Below are 13,084 nucleotides of genomic sequence, written 5' to 3'. Positions count from 1 at the left end.
AAAAGGTCTTGCACACTCTAAAACTCACCCATAACTATAGGTACTCTCACCTGGTATGGTGATAATCCATAAGATGTAATTTTTTTGCAGTCATACATTTTGTTTTATGGAAATACCATTTTGACTTTTCACTTATATTTAGATATGACTTTTTCTTAATGACATTTCGGTGTCCTTAAAAAAAAAACATGAAGAATTTGTGTTTGATTCTTTTGTTTATTTCTTTGGGAAAGATTCTTCCTGCAGTCCTTTAATGTAGGTTGCAGTATTAAGTAATCATTTTCTTGGAGAAAGAAATCGATTGACAGTTCTAGCTTTCATATTTAATGGCATTGTCACATTGCTGGTTACAGACTTTTGTGAATAAGCTACTATTCATAGATGCAAAACATTTTAAATTTATGTAGATGACACCAGCTTTTTGGGTGCATATCAATGGATAGATATTGGTGGAAAAAATAGCCAGTGGGAAGAATTAATTTCAGGTTAAAAAGAGCATTTTCTTTAGGAGTTTAGTTTTTTCTTTGGGTATTTTTTACTTTCCCTATTTTTAGATAGGCATTATAAAAAAAGTAAATAAATAATGAATTTAATAGAACTCAGTAATTGCATTTCATGTGTAAACTAAATTTCATGTTGTGGAAAGTTGTCATTATCATATTCGTGTTACTATTATCATCATATATAATTATTTTTGTTCCTCCTGATTCCCTAGGTAGCTGCAGTAAGCACCATTGTGAACAGAGGAACACCACTGAAAGCATTTGTTTTCAGAAACTACAATCACTTCCCTGGTGTGAAGTCTCATTATATGGGAGGCTGTCAATATAAACTGTGGCAGGCCATTAGAGCATCATCTGCTGCACCGGGCTACTTTCAGGAGTATGTTTTGGGCAATGATCTTCATCAGGTGAGTTGAAATCTCCTTTAGTAAATATTTTCCAATATTATATGTAAGAAGAAAGTTGTCTGAATTTCTGAGTAAGAACTAAGCAAATACATTGGTAGCAGAGACAAAATCTAGGACAGATGGAGGTAAGAAAGGAAATGTTTAGCTTGTATAGCCCTCATAGAAAAGGGCATAGACTTACAAATATTGGTCTTCATGATACAAACTTAAGCTCTTCTCCTGTTCCTTCTCTGCTCGGAAGGAAACCTTATACGAGTTGTAAGTTTCCTCTCAATAACTGCTTACAACTGGTATTTCATTGAGCATTGTTTCATTAAACAGATGGTATGACTTTAACAGTACTGTAAAGTATGAAAAAATGCAGCTACGCATTTCGGTGTTTCTTTTATTAGTGCATAATCTCAGTTTATGGTCTACTTTTAATTCTTGCCATTGGTAGCTTATTAAGGTCTACCCTGATTCTGAGCTAGTAAAAACAATAAGATGTCACAACAGTAAGATTAAACTCAGAGGACAACAGCAAAAACAATTTTCTTGAGGATAAAGCAATGTCTCGTATCAACAGTGTATGCTATTTTATCATATTACTGCTTCTATTGGTAACCCTGATTGGTAAAAAGCAAGGCAAAGTAATTTCTTTTGTAGCTTTTAAACCATTGTGTTCTTGTTTTCAAATGCCCCTTTTCTGTTCTGCAGTTCTCTGAGTTTTAAAAGAATCCTTTTTACAGCACATACTAATTTAAAGCTATTAGTATTTTTTTTAAAAAAAAGATCTGTTGCAGATCTGTAGCAGAAAAGATCACAAAGGATGACTGAACCCGAGACCCTCAGCAAAGATAGCGTAAGATTCTATCGCTTAGATTTAAAGAAATCACCTATTACATTTCCATCACAGTAATTCATATGATGGCATTAGCCTTAACTACTAAAAAGCAGTAATAGTGTGTTTTGAGTGATAAAAGGTATCAGAATTTATTATGGTGTCCATTAAAAGGATATGGAATCTCATTAGCATTGCAATATGCTTAAGTAATACTGAAGTTTAACAGATAAGTAATATAAGATAAAATAGTGAAAAATCTGATAGATTAAGCGATAATAAACAGAACCATTGATACAGAGAAAAAGCTAGAAATCTGTCTTAAGAAAAAACAAACATACTTCTGTATTTTGAATGAACACTTTTAAGGAGATGAAATAATTAAATTCAGCTATATAAAAGCTCTGCGTAAGTTTAGGAGCAAAGGGGAAGGTTTCCCATGAAGGGCAGGGTGGTACTACTACATCAGTCAGATTCTAATCCTTCCATTTTATTCTGTTACCATGTTTTGTTTAGGGTCTTTTTTCTTTCCCTCTATCTTTCCCCGCTACCCCCCAGCCTCTCCAATATAGTACATGTTGTTATCCCAAAACACTCTAATCAAATAGTACCTGAAATAAGCAAGTAAGTTTTGGGGTTTTTTTAAGCTAAAAATGTAGTAACACATCAGATATTCCAATCTGAAGCACTGATTGAAATAATGAAACGTGGTCATCTTCCGTATGGCCAAATAAAACTGGAAAGGGAACTGCTTTAGCCTTTGCAGTTGTTCCAAGCTGTTCCTTAACCGCTTGAATGGGTCAGTGTTAAGCTATGTGAAGCACTTTTCTTCCTCTTCTCACCTTTCCACCCACTCTTTCCTTGAATTGAGAGTACATCAAAGTCTGTCTGTGCTTCTTTATGAAGAAGAGCTAAATAAACAAAGTGATTTTTAACTTCTATATGGTACTCAGACAATTGTTTCTGAGTTGTCAGACTTGTATGAAATGCAGTTAGGTGGATATATATTCCTTTCATCTGTATTTGCTTTTAAGTCCAATTTGCCAGACTAGAGAACATACAATGAGTGTTACTAGAGATCAGACCCAGTGATCTCAGACACACAGATTGACAATGAAGTGTAGTTCATTTTTCCTTACTTGGGACTCTTGGAACAAAGGCCTTCCGTATGATCTTACCAACACTGTTTCATAAACTCACTGTCCCTTTCTATCTGATGTATTTTAATTAGTAGAAAGCAAGGGCTTAGGATGTGTTCATCTTTGTAAGCCATAAGGAATGAAATGTATCTTCAGTAGTAAAACTATTTGTTGTAGTAGAACTGGGTGTTAAATTTTCTGTCTTAAACTTTCGTATTATCTGAAAATCTCTATTCTACCCAGGCAGGATATTTAAACACTTCTAAATTCTTTTAGAATCCAGATATTGTTATATTTTATGCCTTTCATGCTTTCATTCTTTTCTTTGCCCAGATTACACTTTCCTTAACCATACCTCTATTTCCATAATTACCTATTTTGTGGGGGATATACTTGGTTTTTTAGGGATAGCCAGCTAGCAAGGTGCTACATGGCAAATGCTTCTTAAATGTTTTCATGCAAATTTCTATATTGGATTATAAATCCATCACTGCCCATTCAAGCTACCTTGAGTTACCTTGTTTTAACTCTGGGGTAAGAGCTTCCATGCATGTAGCAGACTGTTACCCATATACATTCTTGGGTGTAATGGTACCTGAGTGGAAAATGCCAGGTAGATCAGGAGTTTTATCTCTATGTAAGTATCCAAGATGAATTTAAAATAATACATGTTCATAAATACGTTTTAAAATAAATAGAATCCTAAATGCAGTCATATTTCTGAATATATGTAAGGGATGTTAATAACTCTTAGTCCTTATTCTAAAAGTGCACCACAACTGTCATGTTAAATTCCTTGGCCAGGTCACATGTGATACTAACATTTGTAGTTTATATGGAAATACTTGCTCTTCTGTCTTACCACTTAAAGCCTGTACACTATATAACAGACTGGACTGCTTTTGAACTACAGAAATAAATGAAGCAAGTAATTTTTAGTCTTTCTCAATAGTACCATGATTTTTGAAAAGTACATCAGCGCAGTTAGGCATTCATGGTAAATAATAATTTGTGCCAAAGGCTTCAATGTTGTAGTACAATGTCACAAAGAAGATAGCCTTTTGAGGATTTTTTTTAATGGATTGTAAACTTCCATTGATTGATCAGCATAATCTCTTTTCTGAGCATAAACAATGCTAGCTTCTTACTGATTTATATGTAGTCTTTTTCTGCAGTGTAGATATTTCTTAAATAATTCAAGGAATAGATGGCCAAAATGTGAACATTATTGTAAAATTTCTGTGCAAATTTCAAGTAGTAAATATAATGAGTTTTGTTTCCTGGCTTTGCAGTTTGGGACTCTAAAGGACTACATATAGAGGCTAGGTTTTGTATTAGTTTTTATCAGTCAGTTGTACATTCAAATCTGAATGAAAGCACTCTGGGAGTTGATCTGACTTAAGATTCTTGAAATATGTGAAAATATTTATTTTGATAATCAAATGTAATGGATGTGTTTTACAGTCGGCCTGCACATTCTTTTCTTACCTTACCTAGCTTTTGTTGAAATTGGAATCCTTTTGCAAACTGTATGAAGTATCTGAATGAGAGTTATGCATAGGGTTGATGTTAATTTGTAAAGATTTTATGTATGACTCTAGACATACATGCTGAAATCGTGCCTGAACTAAACTTACTTGTCTTAACACTCAATTTTCCGTAATCTATGTATATACATATATTTGTGTACACACACTCACGTAGTTTCTCTGGGACCATTTCAGTCTGACTTCCTGGACTAGTCACTGTAATGTTTGAGAGGATTGCAAAGTATATTGACTTTTTTTAGTAAGATAATAAATTATTTTTACAATTCTTCTGAGGTAGTTGTTTTAGAAAGAGGTTTCTAGGTGCCTGAACACTTACTCATTTGTGCTGCACATAAGCTGGTGCCAGGTTTGTTAAATTTCTGCAAAAAGTAAGTAGTTCAAAACCAAATAGCAGTATTTACATTCAGGTCAATTGTGCCATGCTATCTGGTTCTACTCTGTCAAGTAGGAAAAAACAGTGCAGCTGTTGGTAGATGAGGAGAGGAGGATTAATATTCTTTGTGGTTCAAAAGAGGAACACATTAACATTCAAAGGGATTTAATCCCTGTAACATGCTTCTCCAGGAACCGTGCAAGTCAAGAGAGACCAAGTCATGATGTTACAATATAGAAGCTGTATTGCCACATGTCAGCTTTTTTATTTTAAAATCTATTTATGAAGCACTGAGGGTGCTTAACCTCTCCCGAGTTCTGTTACAACCAGTGATTTTTTCCTGCTTCCCACAGAGAGGTGGTGTTTCTTCTATCTATTCCTCTTTTATTTGTTGTTGTTGTTCCTGTAGTGTGACAAGCATTTGGGGTACTCAATAATGTCACTTCAGTAGATAATACAGTATGCGGAGAAAATTACCAATTAATTAAAAGAGCATATTTAACTAAATCATTATGCATACTTAATTTACTAGGTTTTACAGTAAAAACTGAATTTTTCCCACAGAATTAATTAAAAGGGCTGCAGGGATTGTGTGTGTGTGTGTGATGGAGCTGAGTTTAACAAAGCCACAAATTTTTCTCAAAATAAAATATACTCCATTTAATACAAAGGCCTTGATCGCCTTTTTCTTCATAGCTTCCCATTATTTCGTTGCTGCATTACAATTACATTTATTGAAATGATGGCTTTGACTTATAGCAGTGTTCAAGGAATCGTATTTTCTTTGAGTAAGACCAGATAGTAAAGCAGTCAAATTGGCAGCTAATCTGTTAGTGGAGTTTTAGGAATGCAGGTATAACAGGATGTGGGGTGAGAATACAACCAAGAAATAAGAAATACAGGTACTACAATATATGATGTAACTAAAATTTCAAGTCTTACCTTAATTTAAAAAAAAAAACAAAAAAACCAAAACAAAACAGTGCATTTTCTTCATATTTTTCACTTTTTTCCTTTGGGTTTTTTTTTTATTAGGCAGTGAATCAGTAAAGCCATTTTATCTTTGTGGCTTGTTACAGGAGAGGCCTTCAAAAGTGATTTGCTTAGTGGATCCTACCCTAATTGGTTTTACATGGTAACTTTTAAAATTAGATTCAAGGGTGCTTCCCAGGCTCTAAGAAGACATAGAATATAGGTCACATTGAAGTTCTTTCCATTCTTAGGATATGCCACGGTGATCAGTATGCACCAGAGCTTAGAAAGACTGTGGTTTAATAGGTGTATCTTGTTCTCACAATGATAGAAACAAATATTTCTTTGTTTCTCTGTCTACTTGTTGCCATACACATTTTCCTACAGCCTTCAAGGCAATGTTGCCTGCTGTTTAAGGAAGAGGAAGTTTACTGGAATGTGTTAGCTGCATGGATACGTACATTTCTGTTTCTCTTACAGATTTTAGAGATTTGATTAGCAGCTCTTACAGTGGACATGCATGATGCAGTTTACCAGCCTCTGTGAAATTGTTGTGGTTACTGCATCAGTAGTACTTTGCAGAGCAGATTGCTTGCAAGATTCCCTCCAGTGACTTGCTAAGTGAGGTGTTACTGGAAGATTGGCTTAGTGAAATGAAATGGAGAGTATACTTGTTTAGGCATTTAACTTGGAAGCATTAAGATTTTTATCTCCAATGATTCAGATAAATGCTTTGCTCATGTAATTTTTAGATTGCTTATGTAAAAAAAAAAACCACAAAAAAACCCCCAACAAAACAAAAACAAACAAGCAAAAAACCTCACTCTCAAGTTAGCTGCATTGCATTTAAATATTTTTTTTTCTTATTAGAGTCTATAGATATTAAGTGACAGTGTTTAACAGCTAATATTTGCTATAAAACAAATCTTGTAAAATCAGAGGAGGCTGGCATAGTGAAAAATTAAGAAGTCAGGTCCTTGATCTCTGTACAATCTAGGTTTCTGTTCTCAAGTTCTTACATTATCAACCACCATTTCTGAGATTAAAATGAACAATTTACTGTCAATTTGTGATAGCTTGTTATTTTTATTTTCCCAGGTTGTATATCCATCTAAGACTGACTTGGATGGGGCCATATTTTCATATGAATTAGCCTTGTGATATTAATTACAAATAAAAACCTAAGAACATAGTAGTACTATTGATAGAGTTACCTCTTCCCTTCAGGAAAACTTGTTCGTGAGACATAGGGGTCTGGTGCTTAATGCACTTCATGCTTTGTCAACTACCATCCAGCCTCTAATTTGCCTACTGTATTGTACCTTGGGAAACTACCCTATTTTTGTGATGGATACAGGTCTTAGTACTGTGATAGGAATAACTTTCACCATGTATACAAACTGTGCATAAGGTCAATTAGTTCAATACTCAGTGCATTCCCATTAGTCAAATGTGGCACAATATCTAAGCCCTATTTCCTGTACTGAGCTTCTCTTCCAATACAAGGATTAATCTGTAGTATTAATTTTGCAAATCCCAAAGCAGCTGGCAGTCTCTTCAAAGATTCTTCACCTTGCAATGTTTCTTTTACTGGGACTGTATTAGCACTGCTGTTCTTAGTAGCAGATATATTTTAGAGTTTTGGCTACAGAATTCAGAATTATTTCAGCTGGCATTTCCTTGGGGGGCGGGCGGAAAAAGGGAGCATAGGATGAAACAGTTTCCCTCAGGTCAAATTCAGTCCTCTGTCGTGGTTGACAGCTGCATCATAGATTGTAGTTCATAAACATGTAAGGCTGTCTTTGCTGGTTTTACCCTGGTAGAGCATTACTTCAAGAAAGTATTGCCTCATTTTTCTCATGGCCAGAATATGTCTCCTTTTCACGCTTAACTCTGTTGCTAGCTAATTGATACAGATTCTCCATATGCCAGTACTGTTCTCTAGTTTAATTAACTTTTCTCCTTGTAGTTTTTACCCATCTGATGTGTATATAGAAAGTACTCATATCCTTTTTGATGTGTTCCGTCTAGATACACCAATCTGTCCCAACCTTGCAAAATAGACTCTGTGTTCTCATGATCATCCTAATGGCCCGTCATTGCACCTGCTACAGTTTGAGTAATCTTTCTTGAAACTGGACTATTCAGTGTGTTTTGGCATGACACAGGACAGACATACTGTGCAAAGTTGAATGTTATACCAGATTCAAAATTAGCATTTCTAAATTAGAAGCAAAATTCAAAGAAGTTAACCTGATCAGGCTGGAACACTGTATTCTAGGTGATGTCTTTAATTTCCTTTTCCAGATGAAGGTACATCTTAGAATTACATTTGCTGACTGACAGCCAGCTGAAAGTGAGCCAGCAGTGTTCCGAGTTGGCCAAGAAGGCCAACACCATCCTGGCCTGCATCAGGAATAGTGTGACCAGCAGGATCAGGAGGGCGGTGATCCTGCCCCTCTACTTGGCTTTGGTGGGGCCGCACCTCAAGTACTGTGTGGGCCCCGCAGTATAAGAAGGACATTGAGGTGCTGGAGAGGGTGCAGAGAAGGGCAATGAAGCTGATTAGAGGTCTGGAAAACCAGCCTTGTGAGGAAAGGCTGAGGGAGCTGGGACTGTTCAGCCTGGAGAAGAGGAGGCTGAGGGGAGACCTCATTCCTCTCTACAACTACCTGAAAGGAGGTTGTAGTGAGGTGGTTGTTGGCATCTTCTCCTTGGTAAACAGCAATAGGATAAGAGGAAGTGGGATCAAACTGCACCAGGGGAAGTTCAGGCTGGATATTAGGAAAAATTTCTTCACAGAAAACAGTGGTGAAGCATTGCAACAGGCTGCCCAGGGAGGTGGTGGAGGCACCATCCCTGGAGATGTTCAAAAAAGGAGTATACATGGTGTTTCATAAGATGGTTTAGTGGTTAAGGGTTATAGGATGGATGGTTGGACTTGATGATCTTGAAGGTCTTTGACAATTCTATGGTTTCTAAAGAATTTTTCCATTATACAGTTCAAGGGGAACTTGCTCTGCACTCTTGAGCAGTTGCTTGTCACAATACTAGAGTGGTTTTCTACTGTCTGAAAAGGTAATTTTGAGATAGCCTTAGAAAGTAATGAGCACAAGACATTTATTTCAAGAATTTAAAGGAACATTTCTGCCTCTCCTTAAGTAACAAAATTACTTAATTCTGAAATTGTTAAAAATTCAGTGTATAGGAGGATTGCATTAATATCTCTCACCAATTAATGCCTCTGTTGGGAATCAGCATAATGCAGAATACATTATAAATTGTTTCTAACTGGTCCAATAGCATCCCTATTAGCATGATTATGAAGCAAGGGTGAATAATTCTAAATAACGTTCATTAAATATTTGTATAGAAAGATGACTGTAGGTCATTAATAGAAAATTATCTAATCCATTAAAAAAAAATAAATTTCTCACTCATCTCTTATGCAGCAAAGTGGATCAGACCCACCATTAGAATGAAGCTAAACAAATTGTTCTAGGGCACTGTACATTTTAGACAGAGATTTGTTAGAAATATTGGCACCACCATCCATTGCCTGTCACCAAGATAAAGAGGAAGCAATTCTACTTCTGTACTGTTTCATGTTTATAAAACATTATATATTTTGTGGGATCAAAATAGTTTGTGCGGGGACATAAAGATTTCCTGTACTTGCTGGAAACTACTTTTCAGCAGTTTCGTCTTCAATAGTACTGTGACTGTCCATAATTAATGTATATTTCAAACATTTTTGTAAATATTTAACAGAATAAATGTAACTGTTGTATTGAGGAGAGTGTATTTGTGCTGAACACTACAGGGACTATTTTATTGTATGGTTAAATCTGAATGTATAGATTCCTTTTTAACAAAGCATGTATTAAAAATTTGGCAGCTGAGTGATGCTTGACTGAGCAAGCCTTGAAACCTTATTGGTGAATATACTGACATTCTCCTAACAGCCCTGGGTGCCCAGAGCAATGGGAGAACTAAGTTGGAATGTGAATTTTGAAGTTATCTGTATGAATATAATTTTCAGGTAGTAAAAGAACTCTCCTGTTTTTATAGGATGATAGAATGATTTGGCAAGGCATACGCATTTTACTTAGGGAAAGTAGAGTAAATGTTTTTAGAGTAGTTTACATTTTCTAAGAAGTAACACCTTGTTACAGTGCAGCAACTCTTCAGACACCTCATTTGAAGGAATAAGCCTTATCCTTAATCTGCATATTTATTATATTTATATTTACTTCAAACATACAATTTTAAAAATACTTTTCAAAGGTCCATTCAGGATCTTAGCCTGTCTCGTGCTAGCCTTAATTTCGTACTAATTCTGTCTCCACTTTTTCACAAAGACAATGAAAGTAAACAACAGAGCAAGTCTGTAAAAGTCCGCTAAAATGCAAAGCATGTCTGCATAGGCAGTGAGGTGAAGTGGTTACTATGGAGCCAACAAACTCAGCTTCCAAATATCAAACTTGGCTTTCTGAAGTTATACATCCTTCATCCAGTGCTAGATTATTTTCTTAACAAAGTTTAGCGTCATTTAAGTGAAATTGTGTGCCACACAGGATATTACACAGAACAATTATAAGGCACAACTTGACTGAAAAAATTAGGAAAAGCAATGACAGCCTATTAATGTATTCTGAACTTGTTAGAAACAACTACTTGTGGTAAAGTATGGTTCAAACTGATTTTTTATATTAATATGTTAATTTTAAATAACTGTTACCAAAGTATTGACTTGAATATCTGAGTGGTGACTTTGTGCATGTTCCCTGTATTTATTTAAAAGGGACAAAATTTTCAGAAGGTTCTGTGCTCTCAAGTGGTCTGGAGCACTTTCTTTTAGATTTTCAGTTGTAATTTCTTTCTGATTGCAGAATTTGCCCCCATCTGTTTCATAATGTTTAACCAGGCCTTTATTCCTGGAACTGGTCAAGCAGGTATCTTCACCCTCAAGTTTTCATTGGAACTTATGCCTACAAAAGGTGCATTTTTCATGTTGTAAATAACTTATGGTCTGGTAGTCAAATCATGAGGGAGCCTTTCCTTACTGTTTTGCAACTACTAGAAAACTTTGAGAAAACATCAGCTACAGCTTTAGACTTTTGGCTAGTGACCAGCAAGCCCTCAAAATACGGCTTTTTTGAAAAATGTATATGGAAAAGATTTTCATTGAGTTAGCTGATAAAATACTGAAGAAAATACAATAATTGAGTATTTGCCACTTGGAAAACTTTCATGGGGTCCCTGAGTTCCCTGCTTTGCTATCACTAACAAGCTTGGGTTTATATGTATTAAGTTCCATTTTTTAAATTAATTTATTTGATAACTTCCACTATTTTTATTAGAATTTTTTTTTTTTAATAATCTTCCCTACTTTTTACCTGCATGATAACTTCAGGAGTTACACACCCTTTTTCAGCACTTCCTTGCATTAACATTCCTACTGTAGCACTCTTGTGTTTGGTGTACTGCCAGCAAATGAAGTTGACTCAAGTGTGTAGTAGTTTTGCAAAGTTCAGCATAGGAAGAAACGTCTGGTACTTGCCAGTGCACTGACTGTGGCAGCACAGAAGGACACAAAAGGGAAGGGGTGACTCATATATGTTTGGGATGTGAAAAAGAGAGTTTGCAATTGGATTGAGAACTAGCTTAATGAATAGAGATGGTGAAATGTACGGAAGGCCAGCAAGTATTCCACAACCAGACAATTGGAAAACAGAGAGAATGAGGGGTCTGCTCTGAATGTTTGCCCAACACTGAGTCCTGAGCCAGAACTCCAGTAAATTGCACATTTTTGTGGACCTTGGTCAGCAGTTTAGTAATTTTGAAGAGTTCCTGTAAGTTACCCTTTCAGTTACACATTCCAAGGTACAAGTAGCATATGTAAAAAGCATGTTTGCATTTCCCACAAGACTTAGGCTGGACTGACAAAGTTCAGTTTCTAATAAGAATGGCTTTTAAATGTAATTTCATTTTACAGCTAAAATAACATGCATCTATGATTCATATAGTATTTATCAAGTAGAATCTTAGGAAAGCTGGAGGAGGACAGGGCCTTAGGTGTTCAACTGGTCCAGTCTCCAGGATAAACTTCCAAGTTAGGTCAGGTTGCTCGAGGTTGCCCAGCTGAATTTTGGAAATATCCAAGGATGGAGATTCCACACCTTCTCTGGCTCTTATTCTGCACTTTTTGAGAGTCTGATTGTGTTTTCTCTCCCTTCAGGTAGTGGAAGACTGTGATTAGATTCCTCCTTGGCTTTCTTTTGCCAGGTTAAGCAAACCCAGTTCCCTGCATCTCTTCTCATATGTTATGTGCTTCAGTCCTCAAACCATCTGAGTGGTTCTTCACATATTCCAGTTTTTCAGTGCCTTGTAACTGGGTATCCAAAGCTGTACACAGTATTGCCAGTTTGACCTATAAATACTGAACAAAAGAGGGTAACCACTTCAGTTGACCTACTTGATTTTGTGTTTAGCCCAAGTGTATGTTGATAATCTAGCAGTTTATGTAATATACTGATCATATTGTCTCTTTTTTCTGTGTGCATCCAGACAGTACCATACCATAGCAATGTATCTAATAATATAGATGAAAGGAGGGAGATTTGAAGACATTCTAGTGTGTCAGAAAGGAACTTAAAAAAATTTATTAGGAACTGAAAGGATTTATGGCCGTGCATAAAGTCAGCGTTGCTTTGTAGAACTGAAACAAGATTTTTAATCCATTGCATATGGTATAAAGATCCTTTTTTGTTTGTATTGTTTTGTTTATATGAAGGCTTAGTAGATCAGAATTGTGCTGTGCTCACATGGGTCCATGAAACGCATGTTTTTCAAGTATAAGTAATATTCTGAAAAACGTATTCTATAAAATAGTTGGGCAGCAATATCCACACACTTGGAAGGCTGCATTCCATCTGTGCATTTTGCGCATCTTGCTGATGTTGACATTTGCTGATCACTACACTTACAATCATTCTAAAATGTATTATTATGTTGATACAATTTTATTCATGGAAAGTCAGATGCACAAAACTTCCCCACAATCATTCCGCAGGGTATGCAGTGCAGCTTGTCACTAGTATGCCTCATTTTCCTAATCTTATCAGCAATTGTCATATTTTTCCCTGTAGAACATCCTAATTATCTACTTTGCTGTATTTCTAAAAGACATTTTATTAGTGATTGCTTTTGTTTGTTTGCCAGCCAGGAATGCCTTTCAGTCCATGGCCTGAAGCAATAAATCTAATTGCTTGGGTTAAATTTCTTGCTTCTGGAATACTATTCTTGGTTTGCCATTCT

At 35.8% G+C, this 13,084-nt stretch overlaps 1 protein-coding gene across 4 annotated transcripts in view; it reads left to right on the top strand.

The window, feature by feature from the left end:
• Positions 1–13,084, top strand: part of PNPLA8 (patatin like phospholipase domain containing 8) — a 37,760-nt gene that overhangs the window by 18,861 nt on the left and 5,815 nt on the right. For all 4 annotated transcript variants that reach the window (XM_051616203.1, XM_051616230.1, XM_051616212.1 and 1 more), the window contains exon 8: positions 716–910. In XM_051616203.1, coding sequence (XP_051472163.1) covers positions 716–910 — 195 coding nt within the window. The remainder of the gene's footprint in view (positions 1–715; positions 911–13,084) is intronic.

Source organism: Apus apus, chromosome 1 (assembly GCF_020740795.1).
Source record: "Apus apus isolate bApuApu2 chromosome 1, bApuApu2.pri.cur, whole genome shotgun sequence".
Taxonomy (NCBI): domain Eukaryota; kingdom Metazoa; phylum Chordata; class Aves; order Apodiformes; family Apodidae; genus Apus; species Apus apus.
The sequence above is the reverse complement of the archived record's forward strand: the minus strand, read 5'-3'. Positions and strand labels throughout refer to the sequence as shown.